This window comes from Ciconia boyciana, chromosome 1, assembly GCF_034638445.1.
Source record: "Ciconia boyciana chromosome 1, ASM3463844v1, whole genome shotgun sequence".
In the NCBI taxonomy this organism is placed as follows: Eukaryota; Metazoa; Chordata; class Aves; order Ciconiiformes; family Ciconiidae; genus Ciconia; species Ciconia boyciana.
Window position 1 is genome coordinate 41,679,714 of NC_132934.1, and position 21,978 is coordinate 41,701,691.

The window sequence follows — 21,978 nt, forward strand, 5'->3', positions numbered from 1 at the left end:
TTATAATTAAGGATGGTCATATTTGCCAGAAATTTTCTTAGTATTGTGACAATTGTGATTAAAGTATTTGTGATTAAACAATGTGAACAATTGTGATTAAAGTATTTGGAGTAGAACTTTGTGTCTACATGGAAGGGCATCTTTCATCTTTCTTAAAGTGAACCATGCTTCCTTCACACTATTAGGTTCCACAGTCTAGACAATCCTGCCATTACTACAGGCAGCTGAAAATAATAATGAGGTTGCATATCAACATTTCTGTTTTAAAAATACGTGCTGCAAGAAATTGTCTGTGCCTAAAAAAGTTAATAGAAAACCATTTAACTGAACTTCATTACATTAAGTACTTTGAACATCATACAACATGCTGCCCACATTCGTGATAAATGATCTTAATTGCCTATCTTTCTCATTGACTTGGTTGAAAAAAGTGAATATGGCCATTAGACACATGCATATCTTTAACGTGCTTTGACTCAGATTGCCTCCTAAAGCATTTGTCTCCATCTGCAAAGTTTTTTAGGCATTGACTCACAGAAAACCCAGAAAATCATTATAAGTTTTGAAGTAGACTTAAGACATGAGCCTTTTTGATTTATTTCATTATTATTTTGGCATTTCAGACCTGAGCTGTAGCCTGCTTGATCCTTCTAACCCAACATAAATATCACGCTGGCTCAGCATTGAGAGAGATTCAGCCTCTCGTTTTTTAAAACTACTTTCATCTCTTCTGTTTTGGTTAAAGACTCCCCATGACGGTATAAAGTAAGCCTTTAATTAATACCACATGGAGTGTTTTTTCCCCCAGTAACTGCTCAGTGAAGTCAGTCCTTGTATGATTTTCTGTTTTAACTCAACTATAGGGGAAGCTTTCAATGTAAAATTAACTAGAATCTCATGTATAATTGACTTTGGCAGGAAAAAAGAGATATGTAAAGGTAAGCTGCAAGATCTTCTGGTTGCTAATTACTAGTCCTTTTTAAGTATACCAGTTTAGAAATCCTTATACTAAATTTAGCTTATAACTAAGAAAATAAATTTCCATCTCCACATGGTCTTCCTTAACACAGTTTCTTTTTTTATGCTCTGGCAAGGTGGATTAATATATGGAATTCTTAACTTTAAGTAGTTATCTCTTAACATTTAGAGATCAGACATAAATGAATATCAACATTTAGTTGAAACATTTATTCAAGAGATTAAGTACAGGTTTGGAGAATGTCAGTGTCTCTTCTTTCTCCATGTCATTATCTGCTCATCTTGAGAGAGCAGTGAAAATGACACTTATGATGAGAGCTTTTGGGTCATGTGAGTTCAAATCTCCTGAATTCAGGGTTTAGATGAAACCTTGGTTTCAGAAAGAAGCTTCAGTCATCTATCTGAATTTCACATAATTTTGAATTAGTAACCACCTTGTCTTCAGTAAAAATGAGAAAGAAACTTTATGGCAACTTTTGCCTCAACGCAAGGACTCCCTGCAGGGTAGCCCTACTGAAACAAGAATACGAACTTCATCAGGAAGTATAGTTGATATGGGAAGTTCAATGGCAAAGCTGTAGCTCTATATTTGAGGGCATCCTTACTGAAAGACTTTGCTTCTCAAATTTTCAGCTGTCCTGAATATGCTGCCACTGTTTATTTTAAAATTGTGGCAGTGTGCAGTTACTTGGAGCACAAGCTGATAAGTCATTTTTGGTGCGCCTGCAAAACATCTTTGGTTCCTTCAGGACTTAGTTCACTGAATCTCATCACTTTCAGGTTGAAACAGAGTCGAGGCATGCAAAATCCACCCAGCAAATGTTAGAGCACCTGAAAAGTATTCTCATTGATGATGACCTCTGGCAGTTGTTGATGGAAGTTGACGCAGTATACCAACCACATCTCAAAGCCACTTTTCATTTAAATATTATTTACTGTTTCTTGAATTTAGGTGAATTTCCTCTACAGATTCCCCCTGTGGAGTTTGAATTAGAGGATAAACTTCATACTTTGTTGCCTAATGTTTTAAGGTGCTCTGGAGACAAATGCGTGAGGAGACAGTGGATCTGTGCTCATCTGTTTGCTTAATGACTCTATTTCTGTGAAGGCAACCACATACAAGGTGACAAAACATGATCTTGGAGAGTCAAACTGTCCTTTTTTTTCAAAGTGCTGGTGGTCAGTATGTGTTGTTTCCTTTTCTAACGTTCCCTTTTTTGTACTGCATTCTCCCATTCTGTAGGCCTACATTTGGCGTAATGGATCTGGTGTACAAACAAATCAAAGCTATACCTGAAAAACAGAGTGGTGAGAGGAAACAGCAGTTGAAGTAGCTGGTGAAATTGCTTAACTACGAATCAACTACCCATCTGCTTGGTAACTTAAGCAGGTGGTCATGAATATCTGGTTTGGCACTTCATTAAAAAGAAAATACATATCCAGTTCTCTTTCCTGATACTCAAAGCTATTGGTCTTCCTTAACTATGAACTCCTAAAACATCTACATTTCTTTATAACAACAAAAATTGTCAGTCTGTGAAAATTTCTGAAGCACAGAAATTTCTCAAGAACTTTGACTAAAAATGTAGAAAAGAGGGTTATGAATGTAGACACGGAACCGTGACGTATTCACAGCTGATAAATTTAGAATGTGTCGCCGGCCTCCTTCAACAAACTATGCACATAACTGAAGCACACATGCAGAGATATAAATTAAAAAAAAAAAAAAAAATCTGTAAGCTGCTCAAGCTTTTTACAAAAAATTACTGTTGGGAAGAGGGGAAGAGAAAGAAATGTTGCTTTCATTTGCAAGTACTCAGGAGACTTCCTGTGCTATGACAGCTTAGGATTTATAAGCATGCAGACAGAAAGAACTTGCTTTTGGCCCCCAGTGGATCTTTTCTGGCCTTAAGGTATTTTATTGAACCTTAGGTTTCCTCATAGGTGATATTCCTCTGTAGTTTGTTAAGCTTCACCCTGAAATATATTGTATTAGAACTGAACTGCTGGTAGTGTATATGCTGGTGGTTTTTGATTGCTTTCAAAATTTGCCCCTATTTCTTTTTCCCTAGGGTGCACCTTCCCTATAAACCCAAGTATTGAGTCTTGCAAATGCTTGTTTTGTCAGGCATGAGAGATCACTTATCTCCTTTGTATTTCTGATGGCTAGCAAAGCTCTATATTTTGGAGAAGATGTTTCCAGCAAATTTGTCAGGAAAATAATTTGCAGATTTGCACACCAATATTAAGCTTTATTCATGTAGATTTCTCAGTCCATAAACTGTTTGAATGGCTGTCCCAGAACAAAGGCAATACCTTTAATATTGAGGCCTTTGATCTCTTCTGCGTACTAATTATCAGTTTTGGCTTTCATTGTGCTATTCCTTTTGTTCCACTGTTGGAAGTTTTCCAGTTTTTTCATTTGAATTCTTTTCCCTGGTATTTCATATTAGTTTTTAGAAATTATTTTAATATGACTAACTTTTAAGTGTTACATTATTGTAATGCTACCTTGTACTCTTACATTATGCTTCAATATGATATTGCAAAATCACCAGCAGCACCCCCTTTCCATTACATCATTGTTATCCTGATATGCACAATAAATTTTTAATGGCTCTTGAAGGTACAGTCTTTCCTGCCAAAAAATGTTATTTCACAATTGCTTTCTTTCCATTTAGAGGTAGACTAGTTGAATGGTGGGCATCCTGTTGGAGATTAATACACAAAGGGTGACCACTACCTTTCCATAAACCTTCCTCACTAGAACAAGGTGAAAATAAACCAGAACCAGAAAGCTTTCTTGTGGTTAGCCAGTTTCTTACTCCTGATTCTTTTTGCTGTGGAATGATTTACACTACAGATCCACATTTAAAAATCTCCAGATTATGTCCATAATGTGGAAGAATTGCTATAGATGGAAAGTTTCTGCCCGTTACCTGTAGCATTTGTGCTGCTTTTACCCAAAGCAGTGAAATTTGAATTTTCACAATGATTAAATGTTGGCTAAGGAGGGGAGAGCACAGAGAAGGGATAAGTCTTTCAGGACAACCTTGTACCAAACAGAGAAGGTCTTATTGGCGAGGATTAAAAGAAGTCATTCCTATGAAGAGACAAATAGTTGAATCTAGTGACCACAGATGTTTGGGAAATAATCTGAAAATGTAAATCTTTGAAAGGCATGTTCATCTGATATCAACACTTCAGTCCCTGCACCTTGAAGCATTTTCAAGAGTAAGAGGGAAAGCAACCAGAAATAATTGGCATGTCTTTTTTTCTCAACACAGGTCTGGTCTCCCAGACTTCGACTCTCCACAGTTCAAGGAAGGCTCTGAGGACAGGAGATGAAGAGACAGGCCTCCAGGGGAGCAGTAGGAAGATAAGGAGCAGAGAGGCTTTCTGCTTGCCTTTAAAGAAAGGCACAAATTTGAGTAGAAGCACCTCTGTCCTTATTTCAGACTAGGCTTCTGCTGCTGTCATACCAACTCCTGCTCAGAGCCGTGGCCCTATGTTAGCACTGCACAGCATTGCACTTATATGCAGCTACTGACACTTTCCAAGCAAAGCCTCAAGACTCACCTAAAGCCCTCTTTTCCTTACAGGCGGATCACAGTCTTTGGCTTTTCTCTTGCAGTTGAACTCTGTCAGAGGAAGGTCATCTTGAACAACATTTTGTCATTGTTTCATGTCTAGCTGCAAACCTGTCACCTACCGTGTTGACAGCTCGCTGGCCTCATTAAATGCGTTCCAAGATTGATTTTCTTTACAATTTCTGTGCTAGGTGTTTCTTTAGTCCTGTAGGTATCATGTTAAAACAGATCAATTCCACCATACTGCGTAGGGTAAAATAACTAGGAAATAGAAAGCCCTTCTTCCATCAGTATAACCAGTTTGGTCACTTGTGTTGGCCTTTTCCCCTTAATGTGCTGATAGTACTGTAAAAGAAACGCTTTAAGGTAGTGTTTCTTCAACATAGTTAAGGCAGTTTTAGTTTCTTTCTGCATTTCTGTTTCCTGTTGTCTCTTCAAGCTGCAGGCCCCCCGTCAACCAGCAAACTCCTCTCTCGCTCTTCCTGTGTCTCCCTGCAGTTTTGAGTCTCCTTTTGAAATCTGCTCTCAAAGGCTTAATACTAAAGGGAAGAGGTGGGAATGTTTTGGAAATCCTTTTAGTTCAAGAAATTTAGCTTTATAGGTCAAAAGCCTTCTTAATTCTTAGTAAAATGCAGGTTTATATGTTTGGAGGCATGCTAGCTATTCCAGTTGTATCCCAGTGTGACGGTCTGCCATAAATTTGAAGGAAGACTTCAGTTGTAGTAACTTGAATGAGCGATCATAAATCTAAAATGCTCCTTTTCGTCCCTTCAGGAGATAACCAAAGAAACAAATAGAAAACCAAAATGTAGCCTGTCCTTTTTATATCTTTTGTATTCTTCTTCTTCTTATAGCTTCACTTTATGTTTCCTACGTGCTGATTTTCTTCATTCCAGATTCTATATTTAAAGTATTAATTTGTGGTTAACAGGGGTCGTTTTAATAAGTTAATTCCAAACAGTAACAATCGACTCCCACAACTGTTTGTCAATTGTGATATCCAAACTTGCATTTGGAGACGGGTCCATACCTCTGTGTGTTCATACCTGTATGTATTACATATCGTACATCTGATGAAACTGGGGCTCTGTTACTGACTAAGAGAGAATGTGAGTGAGGTAACCAAAGCATCTACAATCCTTTACACCTCAGCAGTTTTCCCCTGAGTAGGACTGTCATAATAATTGTCTCCCTACACCTTTTTTCCCCATAAAAAAGGGCAGTTACTAACTGGGTATGCCTGAGAAAATTTGGAAATGAACAATAATACGAACAAGACATTACTTTTCCCGTCACAAACCTTACCTCACGCAGCCAGCTGAGAACACTAAAGAGTGTGTTGGGTAATTGGCTTTCCTGCATCCCGTGTTTTTAATTGCCTGAATATACAATCAGCTCAAGGTACATTTCTTGTGCTCTAATGAATTTTAACATAAAGGTTTATTTCCAGGTGGATCAGCACTGGAAGAGCTTTTTGTCTATCTTATAAATATAATTTAAATTAACACATTGATACCAAAACCTTGCCACCCAAGAAATTAAACATAGAATTTATTATGTAATTGTGTGGTTATTTTATGTGTGGACATCAAGGTGGCTTTTGAAAAAAATGCAGCATTCCCTAGAGTTTCTTTGTATTATGGCACTAGGTTGACATTAATTCAGGAACTGTTGTAATTTAGATAAAGTTTGACATATGTCATTTCAGGGTGAAAAAAGCTTATTTAAACCTTCCATAATTTTTAATTCACTCTTTGCATTTATTTGTGACTTGAAAAAAACCAAATAAATGAAGCTCTTCTTTCCTGACACAGTCTTTTGGATTAGACACATCTATATGAATGCAATATGAGGAGTTTTTAAGGCACGTCATTTCTCAGCTGAAAAAGTCCCATCTAGTTGCACTGTAAAAGTGAGTGTAGCACAGTTCATAGAGTATACATGAACATTTAATTAAAGTTGCTGCCAGAGTAAATATGCAGCAGTTTTGACATACCTCTGCAATCCATATTTATAGAAGGTATAGAAACAAATTAGTATGTTGGATGTTTGGGTTTGCACCTGCCTCTGTTGTAGCTATGACTTTGTCATTTAACTTCTACATGCAGCTATTGTCCCACTTGTAAAGAGAGATAATAATGGTTTCCTTCAGATGGAAGTTACAGAGTTTGTAGAGCACGCAAGCTCTTGAGGAGAAAGGATTTCTATACCAGGATTATGAAAGACAATGCAGGCATCTGCTGTGACGCTGCTGTGGGCTCTGTTCATTGTCTGTCCCATGTCGACCTCCCGGGTGAACTTGGCACTAAGAACCAAGTGACTTAAACTTCAGTAAATAAAGCAGTAATAATTGTATTTACCTGTCTCTGTCAAAAGGTTTGTACCTGCTTATGTAATGAGCTCGACGACTTGTAGCATCCATATGTTTTTGTGATTGAAGACTACACCACTTTGCCTCTCTCCCCACCCCTCGTAACTGTGAATGAATAGTCATAATCAGAATTGCAGTCTGCACCTACAGATACATTTTCATTCATTTAATAGTCTTTAATTTAATTTCAGTCAAGTTTCATTGCAGCAAAAGATCTCAAGTCAGAGTCTTTTCCGTATACCTGTTCAAGATTGTGGGAGGTCATGTTGGCTTACATTCAAACCAGAAGGTCTGATTTTAGTCAACTGTCATATTAGTCAACTGCCTCTGATAACTGTGCATCATTTCTGTATTGTTGCAAATGTGTATTTGTCTGCAATACTACTGCATATGCTGTATTTCAGGAAAAGCAGAGATTTCTGACAGATGTCCTACATGAAGTGATGTTGCTGGATGGTTTGGCCAGTTCACATCCAGTATCCCAGGAGGTGCAGCAAGCCGCAGACATTGACAGGGTGTTTGACTGGATTGCCTATAAAAAGGTGAGACTAATTAAACCTATCTATCTCTATATATAGATATGTCAGTAGCTATTAGAAGATCATGTTCTATCTGTAAAACAAATACCATTGTAAAAATATGTACACTACAGTGGCTGCTAGTTGGGAAACTAATTTGTGTGGAATATATTTGGAATATACTACAGTGATTTTAGCCAATTACATTCAACACATGCAGTGTTATTAAACGTTATAAATAAACTTGGAAGGCTGTCAGAATTCAGCAAGAAGATTTGGGGTTTTTTATTACTATTTATTTTGTGGCAGTGTCTGAATTGTGTTAGATGCTCTAAAAAGCAGAAGGATGTGTAGTCTTTGTCCTGTCGAAACTCTCTAGAAAACCTGGAAGTGCTAAAGTTAAATGTAAAGTTTTTCCTGTTTTTTCTATGCGTGAGAATTTTTCTGTCAGCTAGTGAAAACTCTGGAGTCATTGCTGAACAGTGAGAGTGGACGAACTGCCTTCTGGGGTGGTGAAGGAATATGTATTAAATTCAGGCAATTTCAAATTGTATTTCAATGAATAGAAAGCCTTTTGGCCAGCTTTGGGACTGAACAGCTTCTGTGCAGGAGTGAGAGGGCTGCATACTTCCACCTTCTCCATCATACGACTGGGCTTGCTGTTAGCATATGGTCCAAAAGCTGGTGGTTTCCATCATACCACATGATTATTCTCTACTACATGGTATGATATTTAATACTGTGCCTTAATATCATGACCAAACGCGCTTGATGTGTGGCGCAGAGGCTGCTGCCTGCAGCCTTCCACTACGAAGGCTGTACTGGAGCTGTCTGCTGACGATTCAGTTACAAGAGTCTTTTGATTATCACTTTTGCATTTGATAATCTTTTCTTCTGCATCATTAGCTGCCTAACATCAGACTGTAACAAGACAGCAGCAGCATAGCACTGACTTGCCTACTGAGCCTCCAGTTCATCCAGTGCTCAGTCTGGGCTAAAAAAGAGGTGTATCCTCTCTTATAGCCATTTGTTATTCCCAGTCAGCAATAACTTCAACTTGATCCTCTTCCATGAAAGGATCTTATGCCTTTAAGGGTGGGCAAATGAGCGTGTGTGTGATATGTCCATGTAATAGGTATAGGATGTAACATGCAAACACAAAATACTTAGGAAAATATTTTAAATGCTGGAGTTGCTCAAGAGCCCAAGTAACGTTTTCAAAAATCCCTTAGCTGGCTTTGAAAACATTACTCTTGGTCAATTAAGCTATAATAGCCAGCAGCTTTTAGCATACTGAAGTATTCTCATTGTTTAAATGTTTCAATCATATGTTTGCTGGTGATAGCTGAACCTCGGTAGGTTCAGAGGCTTATCTCACATCAGTATGTTAGTATTTCAAGCTAATTATTTTTCTAATTAATATGATAATAGTAATATCACACAGTAAACTGTAATACTTGACACTTATCTTTTCATCTTATGAACAATTCACAAACATTAAGTAATTTTCATTTGCATTGAGATGACAAATAGGACAGCAGGACACATCTGTATACTGTTAGCTATTTTATGCAGGCTAATAGGATCACTCTGTTTTCTGTGCAGCTTAGAGTACAATCTCTGTCTTGTATCTGTCCATTTAAAAGTTCCTTTTTCAGTGTAACAGTGGCCATGCCCAGTGGATACAACAGCGTCTCCACTCAGCTTCTCTGATGGCCAACTCTCCTGAACCCTAGGTGACACTGAATGTGTTCATAGCAGGGCCTGATCCTGTAGATTTTGAACCCAGTTACCAGATCTAGCAAACCACCTTGAGGAATGGCAATGGAAGAATTTACTTACACACCTTCATAGGTGAGGAGATTAAAAGACCCACTCTTTCACCTATGAAGTCTTTGTTTTCCTGTCTGATAATTTGTCTGTCTGCTCTTCTCTGTAACCATTCATCCTTTTGTTTTAGACACAAGCAATATCTAATAGGAAGAAACTTTCCCGACTGACTTGGTAGCTGCTCTTTTCACTGTTTCTGTACCTTCTTCCAAACACCTGACACTGTTTCCTTCTGAGGATACATTAGAGCAAATTTAACATTGCTTCATTCCTATGCAAAGTTGTATGCGTGTGTGCATAGCTTACATTTAAAATCAACTAGGGAAACAAGCTCATTTATTAGATAGCCAGAACATTTGCCTATACTTCTAGCTCTCCAGTGTCGGCCCATATAAATACTGTGATGAGTGGTATGTCAATAAAATCCAAACTGTAAAATTATACTGAAGGCTTTTACCTGGTCAGGTGTGTGCTCAGATATTTTCAGGTGCCTCAAAGCCCTCCTTACACAATGAGCCCTGCTGGAGGGATGTTGTCGCTGGTGTTTCTGGGATGGCTTTTTGGTTGTTTGCTAACTTAATTTTTAAACTGCTGTCAAGTATGTAGTTCTGGGAAATTTTTTCTGTTGACTCTAGTAAACTTTGAATCAGGAACATCAGTGAGGACTTTTCTACTGTCTTAAATAAAATGTTCATTTTTAAACAGTCTAGCACTATGTGCAGTATCTTTTCCCTACATTTTGGTATGGGTTTTTTTTTCATTCTATTTTAGTTTGTTTTTAAATGTCCACCTTGTGCTTCCTGGGACCTTGGATTGTCCATGTGATCTCTTTTCTCTCTTCACGATTTTCTGCACGATATTGAAATGATGAAATTTTCTCCCATCTAATTTTTGTTCAGTGAAATGACAGTCATAGAATGTCATTGTAATTTGATTGTCTTTACTGTCATCAATATGGCATAAATCAATTAGACACCATTAAAGTGCCCATCTCTGCTAGACACTCTGCTGTAATTTTAAAGATATGCCTCTTTCTTTTTCTATACCCTTCAGAGATGACCATTGAAACTGTGCTATTTAAATGCCTCGGAGTTGAATATATTTTTCAATTCCACTTTCTTATCCTCAGTGATTGAACATGTTAAGAAATCTCATGACATAAACCCCTGAAGAGTGGTATTCAGGTAATCCCACGAGAAGAGTGAAACAGGCGCTACAACCCTCCAGCACACAATGTTTTTCCTTAAGCTGTTGAGGGTAATGTTTGCCTCTTTCAAAAGCATTCTACTAGTCATTCCACAGATAGGAGCGTGTCATCCTCCACTAGGGTCACAAATATGTAGAGAAAAATGAGAAGTCGTGATAGTTCATTAATAAACAGTACTGATAGATGATTCAAGGCTCTCAAGTTACATCAGAGAGTGGATATGTCTTCGTAGTGCAGCTGGAAGTGAGAGAGTGTCCTCCCACGATGACGGGAAAAGTGGTTATATCCCAAGTGCAGTAGGAAATATAGCCTGTTGAACACAAGAGTGGATCTGAGAATTGTTAAATCAAAGCAAAAAGCGTGACAGCCTTTCCACACCAGAAATAACTGACAGCAGGAATCATAGTCCTGGAGAGCTGCATCAACAGAGGAGGAGAGAGTGCAGCAAGAATAACACGAGGAGCAACAATCAGCAAGGAACAACCAGCTGTAATAAAATGGAGAAACAAGACAGCTGCATCTCAAAGGGAGCAGCCAGACCCCGAACAGTGTGAGGGAGAGAGATCCCAGGCAGAACTAAAGGAGACATAGCTCTAGATGTGACAGAGCAGTCACAGCCAGATAAGAGAAGGGATGAAAGGGCACCAAGGACACTGTAGAGAGCCAGATAATATCTGAAGTCCTTTCCATCAGCCTGCTGCATGCTTTGAAGTGTACTGGTTGGAGATTCTGGCAGCAATCAGAGCAGGCAAGACCAGTATGATGGAGTGCAACTATAAAAGTACCCCCAGTAGAATATATCTTCTCCAGTGACAAACAATAATCAAAACAAGGAAGAGGATGACTGGAATAGAGGAGAATATTGCTTTTTTTCCCCTTCCTGTAAGCAAAATTAACCTCAGCAGTGAGATCAGTTACTGGCCCTGGCTTTGTAATGCAAACAATTCATTATTTCCTAAACCTTTGTGTGTATAATTTCCTTTTCCTTCTTAACTCTGTGCCACTTCTTTAAAAATGCTTTTTCCTGCTTTCTGTGTCTGAGTGATGGAAGGAAGATACATTTCTAATATTATTAAAGGGGGACCATGCTCCCTGCCTCCCCTCAAAGACAATGTTCTGTGTTAGGAAATCTGTTCAACTAAAAATTTGCACAAAGAAAAATGCTCAGCTTCCCTGTATGTTGCAATAACAGTTCTGGCAAAGGAGAATTTAAGAAATTGAAAGCAATGGCTTGCTCACCATTTTGAGTGTAATTGTCTTTGAAACTTCACAGCATAACATGTTCTGCAAGAATGTGGAAGAACAGGAGGGCTAACTGCACTCACTGGAAAGGCTTTCCAAAAACTGTGTGCTTTTTACTTCTGTTCCTCAGGCACTGGGAAGGATATTGGCGCAGTAATAAAAAAATAAAGAAAAAAAAAACCCCAAAACATCTATTCTGCCCAGTAAAATCAGGATTCGTATCGGAGTGAAATCCGCTCAGTTCATGAGTGCAATGAAATTGTGGCAATGTGCATCTATGAAATGACCACAGAAAAGTGAGAGCAGCTCATTAACAGTGAAAGAAATACTAGAGAAATACTTATAAATAGTAATATATAGCAAAACAGTTTTTATTTTTAAATATTCACATAACTGAATCAGTAACATAAGATGGCATCCAGCTAGTTAAAAAAGCCTTACAATACAGTCCAGGTGGCTTTGCAATCCGTTCCCTTACCGCAGTGTAAAGGGAGAGCTTTTTGTTTTCCCTGACTAATTTAGCTGTGATGTCATCTGTGAATGCCATTAAGTCCTGGGTGCACATTTGCGCGATGCTGGTTTCTGCTGCGAGCGCAGCAGGTCAGTGCCCAGATTACAGAAGGTGCTTTCAGGAGCCATTTGTTTGTAATGTATCGTAACAGAAGAAGTATTTTGTAATGAAAATAATTTCTTTCTGCTTAGATAAAAAGGTTGTAGGTCTTTACTGCTTCCAATATGAAAGCCATTGAAACTCAGAGTTGGTGAAACCTTTAGGTTCAAGTTCAGAGCCATCCCAAGAGTGCCTGACTTCAATTATGCAGGCTGTCCCACTCCAGCTGGTGGGTGCTAGTGTGTAAAACTAGGCAGGTGCTTCAAGATACTTAAAATTCCTGTCTTAAATAGGGCATTTGAGCACCTTCCTGACTCAAAACAAACTGTCATTAACTTTTTACACCGTTTGGTGTATACTAAGATAGTATTTTCTGGAGAAGAAACATAGAAATCACTGTGTGGTATATAAACAGCTACACACCTACAGTGCTTCAGGAGCGTTATGTTCCCCATGCTGGGGAGAACTGTATATGGGTTTGATTGAAAATACTAAAAATGGAGCACAAATGTTAATAAAAGCATTTTATTTTAAAGAAGAGCTCGTTAGACTAGATTGCTCAGTCAAGGTAGTGCAATTGGGAAGATGCAACCTGTTGTGGTACAAGACTGTCTTCTGCCTGTTTCCCATCGAAAGGCAGCAGCAAATAGCAGCTCCCAAGGGCTGGAGGAGGTGATCAAAGCAGAAATGGCAACGGTGGCTCATGACACTGTGCCCTGCCATCATTTCTCATACTTCTTTCCCTGGCGGGGAGCAGAAGGAACAGAATAGTGCATCTGTGTCTCAGATGTTTCCATGGCTTAAAATAAAGCATTGATAAAGGTGGATGTACATGGAGGTACCAGCCTATGCACCAGAGTTCCTGAAATGCACTTGCCTTTTCTGCTTCTCCGGCTCTACTTTGTAATGGTAATTTTCAGCAAAGGGCAAAGCAGAAAGTACCTTTGTAAGCCTTTACAGGTAGTTTCTGTTTTTTCCCTGAAGGAGTCCAAAAACAACAATGCCCAAGTAAAGGCAAGGGATGACTTTTGTTGACACACATCCTAGTTCAGATCAGTAAAACAAGAGCACCAATTACAAGTGTTAAAGTAACTTGGAACAAATTGTAAGAATTTGAAATAGAAAATAAACTGGAGGTAATGAAATAGAGTAAAAGGAAAAAAACACTTGACATTAAAATGTGATCAATATTTTGATCAAAATATGATCCTGCAGGCCCTCTATTCAGGAGGGAACTCTCTGGAACAACCTCTGCCACACTGTTCTGTTGTTGTTGTTTTTTAAAGGTATGTTTAAGTACTGGATAATTTCTGAAGCTTAAAAGAGGTATTAAAAGAGAGAAAGTGGAATGGCATGTTTAATTATATGTAGTTGCAAATCAGTCTTAGGCAAATGGGTTGAGATTCTTCTGTGGTACTTAGTGAACTAAAAAAAAAAAAAGGAATATTATTTTTCATGCTTCTGGAAACAAACCTGGTCAAACAGACCTGATTGCAATCTTTGACGAGATTAAACGTGTGGTTGGTAAAGATAAATTGTGTTGAAACATAGACTTTTAAAATCTTTGTTTTATTAAGGCATAATACTCTAGTTAAAAAAAAAATGGTGCTATACCACATCACTACAGAACACATTGGCTGGATTAATAGATAACTATCAGATCCCCAAGGCAGTCATCAATGGAGAATCATCACAAATTCTGAGTATTATTTTACTTAATTTGCTTTTGAATTCTCTGTGGATCTGGTTGGTAAAATGGTGACGCATTTCCTCTTTGAAGTGAAGTAACTGTGACCATGTAAACACTTCTGTAAGTATTCATCATAAAAGGGAAAATCTTTGTCCGTTACTCCTAATGGAAAACATGGATTTGTGGAGCCAGTTGTATTATTACAAGAGATTCTTAATATAGTGGATTTTAAGATGCACTAGTTTATTCGCTACTTACTTAACTTCTGATGCTGGCCCATCAACATAAATAATGTCATCAACCTCTTGTGTTTGTCCATCCTTGAGGATTTCCTCCTACAAGCAGTTAATGAAAAAGTATAACGTGCTTTTGTCCTTGTCAGTGGTGTCAGAACATGTACGAGAGATTTTGGTGGTGAGGCTAAATAAAACTCCTGTTGTAAATGGAGTCCCGATAGCATTTTGTCTAGGTGACTGATACGTTTTATTATTCAAGGAAAATGATGTGACAATATCCACCTCAAGAACATGATTAGTTATGGTCATTTACCCCTGAATTTTGTTCATTGTGTCATGTTCCTAAAATTTGCAACAGAATTTATGTCTAAGACAAACATTTCACCAAAGCTCATCTTACCATCTGACCATTTTGGTATTATCCAGCCCTAGAACAGCTGTGTTCATCAGAATAGAAAATGATTATGATTTCCCAGTGAAAAGCTCTCCTTGAATATAATGTTGGTTTTTCAGTGATGTTTTGGCATCCAATAAATGGCCATACAATCTATAAAAACAACATAAGATGCCTTTATGCATCTTTGATGATTTAGCATGGTACATTACAGGTTTGTAGGTATATTTGCTGATTTTAAAAATATTGGCTTATCCACACTGTATGTAAAGTTTTAAAAATAGTGTAAGTTTAATTTGTTTATTAAATTGTATCCTGGTTTTATTGCTGAGTATCAACAACACATTAACTTGTGGGTATGCACTGCTTGATAAGCAAATATCAACTGGAAATTCTGTATTACTTTAAAAGCTAAAGAAGATAAGTTACTGATTTTTTTTTTTCTAGTCTGTACTGTTAAAATCAGGTAGGGATAGTTTTTTTGGGCTCCTTTTAATGAATGTAGTCCCTTACTTTTTAACAATTTATTACCAAGTGCAGGGAAACCAGTCAGACCCAAATTCAGCCAAGTACGTAGTTAAGTGCTTAATTTTATGTGCGTAAGCTGTGGTATTAGATTAGCAAATGTGACGCCCATCTTCAAGAAGGGCTGGAAGGAGGACCCGGGGAACTACAGGCCTGTCAGCCTGACCTCGGTACTGGGGAAGCTGATGGAGCAGATCATCCTGAGTGCCATCACATGGCATGTAGAGGATAACCAAGGGATCAAGCCCAGCCAGCATGGGTTCAGGAAAGGCAGGTCCTGCTTGACCAACCTGATCTCCTTCTACGACAAGGTGACCCGCTTAGTGGATGAGGGAAAGGCTGTGGATGTTGTCTACCTAGACTTCAGTAAAGCCTTTGACACGGTTTCCCACAGCATTCTCCTGGAGAAACTGGCTGCTCATGGCTTGGACGGGTGTACTCTTCGCTGGGTAAAGAACTGGCTGGATGGCCGGGCCCAAAGAGTTGTGGTGAATGGAGTTAAATCCAGTTGGCGGCCGGTCACAAGCGGTGTTCCCCAGGGCTCTGTGTTGGGGCCAGTTCTGTTTAATATCTTTATCAATGATCTGGACAAAGGCATCAAGTGCACCCTCAGTAAGTTTGCAGATGACACCAAGTTGTGCAGGAGTGTTGATCTGCTTGAGGGTAGGAAGGCTCTACAGAGGGATCTGGACAGGCTGGATTGATGGGCCGAGGTCAATTGTATGGGATTCAACAGGGCTAAGTGCAAGGTCCTGCACTTGGGCCACAGCAACCCCATGCAATGCTCCAGGCTTGGGGAAGAGTGGCTGGAAAGCTGCCAGGCAGAAAAGGACCTGGGGGTGTTGGTTGACAGCCGGCTGAATGTGAGCCAGCAGTGTGCCCAGGTGGCCAAGAAAACCAATGGCATCCTGGCTTGTATCAGAAATAGTGCGGCCAGCAGGAGTAGAGAAATGATTGTGCCCCTGTACTGAGCACTGGTGAGGCCGCACCTCGAATACTGTGTTTGGTTTTGGGCCCCTCACTCCAAGAGAGACATTGAGGTGCTGGAGCGTGTCCAGAGAAGGGCAACGAAGCTGGTGAAGGGTCTGGAGCACAAGTCTGATGAGGAGCGGCTGAGGGAACTGGGGTTGTTTAGCCTGGAGAAAAGGAGGCTGAGGGGAGACCTTATTGCTCTCTACAACTACCTGAAAGGAGGTTGTAGAGAGGTGGGAGTCGGTCTCTTCTCCCAAGTAACAAGTCAGAGGACAAGAGGAAATGGCCTCAAGTTGCACCAGGGGAGGTTTAGACTGGATATTAGGAAATTTTACTTCACTGAAAGGCTTGTCCAGCATTGGAACAGGCTGCCCAGGGAAGTGGTTGAGTCACCATCCCTGGAGGTATTTAAAAGACGTTTGGATGAGGTGCTTAGGGACATGGTGTAGTGGTGGTCTTGGTAGTGTTAGGTTTACGGTTGGACTTGATGATCTTAAAGGTCTTTTCCAACCTATATGATTCTGTGATTCTGTGAATTTAAGTTGGGTTGCTTATGTGTTTAAGGTACTTCAGTGTGTCACTAAATGATGGCCTGGACTAAAAACTTCAGGATTAGGCTTGTATTGTTACATTTTTTACTGGTATGCTTCATAATCTGCATATACCTATCTCCTTCCTTACTTATTACAGCTTTCACGTGGGTTTTCCAAAGGGAAAGCCTCTAGGAATTCATTTGAACATTTTACATTTCTGCCGCAGGGAGGAAATCATAGGCGCATGTTTACTTGTTTAAACAAATACATTCTGTTATCCTAATCAAATAAGGAAGCATTCACACTCATCAAATTCACATGCATTAAGCTTCATTTTTCTTGTAGTATTTGGAGGTGTTGTTCGAGAATACAGAAAATAGCCAAACTGGTGTATTACAGTGCTCAGTTTCTGAAAATGAAAGAGGGATTTAGTGCTGGTGACTCATGATACAGTCTAATTAATTCCCTGAAAATAATTTCTCAGTGAGTACTTCTGCAGTTCCCAGAGATGAGATATTTTGGATAGAGACAGCTGAAGAATTCCAGAGAAGGCTTTGCAATTATGTCTGCTTTTACAGCTCGATAGAAGGACTTTATCAGAGGTCTCTCAGGAGCCCGCCACAGTACCATGTTGTAACTGATGGCATAAACAGGACACGCTTGTTCCACGACTATCAGGGTAAGGCGATATACCATCAAAGACGGTTCAGATTACAAAGGTAGGAAGGTAAAATAGATTTCAGCATGACCTTCTGAGTGTGAGCTGAGGAATGGTTGGACTTCTCCTCTTGGGGAAAAAGGAAAAAGTGTACGGTGAATATGTTTGCTTAAGGAAGCACAGTTTAAGTGCAACATCTGGATTTGAAAGTGGTTACTCAGTTTTCAGTTGTTCTTACAGGAGAATTCAGGGATGTCCGTTGATTTGCTTAAGGTCACACCAGTCACTCAACAGACATTACAGCCAGACTTCTTGCATCTGTTGGTCCTCTTCTTTAATGTGCTGAGGGTAACAATTCAGTTAATTCAGTGCACTGCATGTAGTGTAACACAGCAGCTCAGTTGACCAAGTTTTTAAACAATTCATTTACACACATATACACTATTCTGTATCTGCATTTGAGCAAATTCTGCAGATGTGACTTAGTCAAAACATATTTTTTGTGTTAAATTTCTCCAGGATTTGATAGATTTAATTTTGTTTTTTAATCTTATATAAGTTCTTTTTTAAATGTCACGTTTTTGCTACATGTTTGATGTACATTGTTCTTTCTCTTTAATTCATGCTGTGTTTTTCCCAATAAGCTAAATTTCATGGGGCATCCAGCTGTGGTTGCTTAGTACCAACAAAGAATGATTGTTTTGGAAAACGTGACTTGGATATTACTTGTTGGCTAGTGTTCACATTACAAAAATAATGTGCAAATGTGCAGTCTTTGTATGAGTGCTTGGTAACATGCTCTTCTAATATTTGAAATGAACTTAGAATCACAGAATTATCTAAGTTTTTGAGAAATATAGAATAATGTATGAAATCAGGAATTTGAACTGAAATAAAATTATACTCATTTACTTAAGAACCCATTTGATTGCAAATACACTTAGGCTTCTATTTGACAGTACTGTAAAAATGTGTTAAACATTTTTAAGAAAAAAACCCAACCTGTATGCTGCTTTTCTTACATTTGCAGTTCTAAAAAATCTTTCTTCAGCACGTTTCATGAAGAAAAGATACATTTCAACCATTATTCAAAACATAGCCAAAATATGAAATTTTTTGTGTCATCTTAAGTGATTCTGCTAAGGCAGTTCATGCCTGACTTGAGTGTATACAGCAGGTATGGCTCTGGCTTACTGGGTGAGGGGCCACGTCATGGCCAAATTGTAAAAGGGGGACTCAGATTTTTAAGGATATAGCAGAGAAGTGCAATGAATTATTTGTATTGGACTTCCCTGCTGAAGAATGGGTTGATTCCCATGCTCAGTTTATTCTTTGTAACAGATAGGCTGCGGGAACTATCAATTTGAGGTAGGCATATGGGAAACACTAACTAAAAGAGCTGAATTAGTTGTTAGGAAGTCGGAAGAGCTGTCTGGCATCCACCTGCACCTTCTGAGGGTAACCAGATGTGGAGCTGGAGAACTTCTGGCAGTAGGACATAGACCATCCTTACAAATGGCCACTGTACAGAAAGAGCTCCAGGGGAAGTCCTGATGAGTTTGACTTCCTTCTCCAGCAAGGTGGGGACTCTATAGGATACAAAGAGTAAGATAACTGAGCACATGGATAAATATGTTGTTCTTGCCTGGACGTAACTGCTGCAAAGGGAGATTCTGTCTCACTAACCAGCTGAAGTTCTTGGGGAGAGTCAGTAGACACTGGATTTAAAAGTCTTTGACAAGGCACCTCACCTATAGCTCAGGGTAAATACTTTAAGGAGGGAGCTATTTAATGTGTGTATAATGTGACTGGTTCAATTAAAAAAAAAACAAAACAGCCTAGTATATATCAGGTATATATTAGTGGCCATGAAACTTTGTCTATTGATTCTCATCTTAAATCAGGAGCTCTTTATGAAAGAATGGTACCTTTGTGAGTACCTGTATGTGGTGTGAGCCTTGTTTTAATCAATGAAGATGAAGGTGATTATAAGAAATTATTATTGATAATAATAGCTCTAACAATGATATGAATAAAATCTAGTGTAATTGAGGTAGACGATAGAGTAACTCACATTTCCCTTAGCTAGAGAGATACTGACCCTAATCTTGAATTGCAGGGATAGAAGCATACAGAAAAATAACTGTAGGCCTCCTATCTGTGTCCCATTGTATTTGAAAAACAAGCGGTGCTATTACATATTAATCAAGGCTGAATTTGAACTGACTACTGCACAATAGAAGAATGTTAATAAATCACCTGTATTCAATGTCGGTTTTGTTTTTCTTTTCTTTTTTTTTTTTAAATGAGAGAAGAAAAAGCAAAATGGATGGGTGGAGGTTTTGTGGAAAATTGACGTATTAAAATTTTTCTTCTTTAGAAATTCAGTTATGTAATTTTTGTTGGTGGTTCAGTGCTCCTCTCCTCAGCACCTCACTCCCCACTTACACCTTGGATACCATGGTGGTGTTTTTCATACCAGGATACTTCCTGATTTTAGCTTTTATGTCACAAAAGGGATCATTCTGAACTCAATCCAAATAAATAGCTTTCATTCCTGAAACAGGGATGGCAAGGTGGACATTCATTGAAGAAGAGCTATACTGAGGTCTGTGTAATTATTATTACTGATATTTGGTGTTACGTGAGAGAAACGGATAGGTGAGCCTGCAAGATGCTGTGTTGGACTTCGCAAACTCAGGGAGGTGTTTTTGCACTGTTTACGCTTTCACTTTTTCAAAGGTTGCTCTGTAAGTTGCAGGATAAAATATCTTCAGAGCAATTAATGTAATCTCATTTGGAATGTTCACTGTGTAGACCCCTGCAATTGACTAGTCCTCTAACCTCCCTGTGTCATCAGTGAAGATTAACAGGCACTTTTAGGGTGAAATTAATCTGTCCTATTTTAGATGCGTGTCTTTGGATGAGATGAATCAGGATGAGCTGAAGTGCTTGCTTCTCTCTCCATTGCCTTTAAAAGGGAGTCAGGCAGCTGGCTCAGCTGTATACAACTGAGTAAGCATCAGATAGCTACAATGTAGGCATCTGCATCCCATCAGAAGAATCTCAATCCTACAGTTAAAACAAAAACAACAAAACACACAAAAGCAGAACCAAAAAGAAAAAAGAAGTTGATGTTCTAGAAAAAAATGATGAGTTTTGGTGGGAAGGAGGACAGAAGAGCTATGCTTTTTCTGGGTCAGCCTTTTATGCTCTCTTTGCCTTCCCCCACTCCAATGCATTTACAAAATGATAGATTATTGTACCCTCACAAGAGTCAGCTGTAGTTCATGGTTTCTGTTTTGTGTTGGTGACATTTTTCTCTCATGAGTACTTTTTAGAATACCGACATAGTTTTTGGTCCTTAAAGAATAATGCTGAATGAGTTTACTGCTCATTTGTATCTCTTCACACATGGCCCCTTGCCCTTGCCTCCTAGCTTCTGCATAATCCTGTCTACTGGTTTACTGATTTTTACATTGTTTCCTTCACTGCAACTGCTTCACCAGTTCATTATTTTAAGTGCTTTTCTTTGCTGTCTGCTTGGTACATCCACCTTCAGCTAGCAAGCACACTGCCCTCTCTTCAGGGCCCTCTCTTGAATGTCTACCTTTGCTGGTTTTCTTATATGAAAGTATGACAATGTAGAATAAACTGAGATATGATATATGTTATATGGCTATATATATAGAAAAGGGTCATGTCACACCAGTTTTATATGTCTACAATTCAGAAATTCTTGGGAACTACTTACTAGTATAGAACTTTTGCAAGAGTGGGGAATGAGTCACTGCATGGCCTTTTTGGACAATGCAGTTGAATTCATCTCACCTCATTTTAGATGTCTGCAGTGCAGATACGTACATATGAGCTAGTCACCCACGGCTACTTTTGGAGTAAATTACAAGAGATGGGTGCCTTTAGGGTACAATTCTCCCAACCGGTTTGGAGGTCTCCTTTAAGATGAGATAAAGTGCACCCAGAAGTGACTGGTGCTGTCCATTGACTGTAAAGAAAGTCTAAACAACTAAAGAAATTGTAGACACAAATGCTACAGATACCTGCATTTGGTCTGATGTATCCCCTCCTGTGTGGCTGTATAACAGTACTGCATTGTATGGAGTAGTCATATTTTTGTGGGTTCATGCATAAGACTTACTTATTTTTTCCTGTTAAAGAAAATTCCATTTGGTGCTTTCTTTTGTATAAGAAATGATTACAGGATGCAAGTTGCAAATGAAACAATTAGTTTAAGAAATCAGATATAATAAAATTAGATCATTCAATAAGTCAGAGAATTAAATTAACTTACAGTAATTGTGACCTGTAGTGATACCACAGGATCAAAAAATATAGAAGTGAGTCTTTAAAAATTAGTTTCATTTAATCGGAGATCAAGGTTGCAATCACGTTATTCTATGTTGGCATGGAGGGAATTAGACTGAATGCTTTAGCTGTGACGCTGCATTTTGTAGATTTCAAAGACAAGTTCAGCTCACATATAAAGGAATTTTGCTCCTCATTTTAATTATGGATGGTCTTTACCATGGTGTGAGTAGGCAAACAAGTTTCTTCAGGGAAAGAAAGAGCATAAACTTACAGCACTTCAACCAGTGTTGGGTAA

The 21,978-nt window shown here is 38.7% G+C and overlaps 1 protein-coding gene across 3 annotated transcripts in view; it reads left to right on the forward strand.

Moving 5' to 3' along the window:
* TRHDE (thyrotropin releasing hormone degrading enzyme) overlaps positions 1-21,978 on the forward strand; it is a 222,854-nt gene that overhangs the window by 100,170 nt on the left and 100,706 nt on the right. For all 3 annotated transcript variants that reach the window (XR_012042899.1, XM_072863690.1, XM_072863704.1), the window contains exon 6: positions 7,344-7,481. Coding sequence is in view for 2 of the 3 variants with exons in the window: in XM_072863690.1 (XP_072719791.1) it covers positions 7,344-7,481 (138 nt within the window). In the remaining variant the exon portion in view is untranslated. The remainder of the gene's footprint in view (positions 1-7,343; positions 7,482-21,978) is intronic.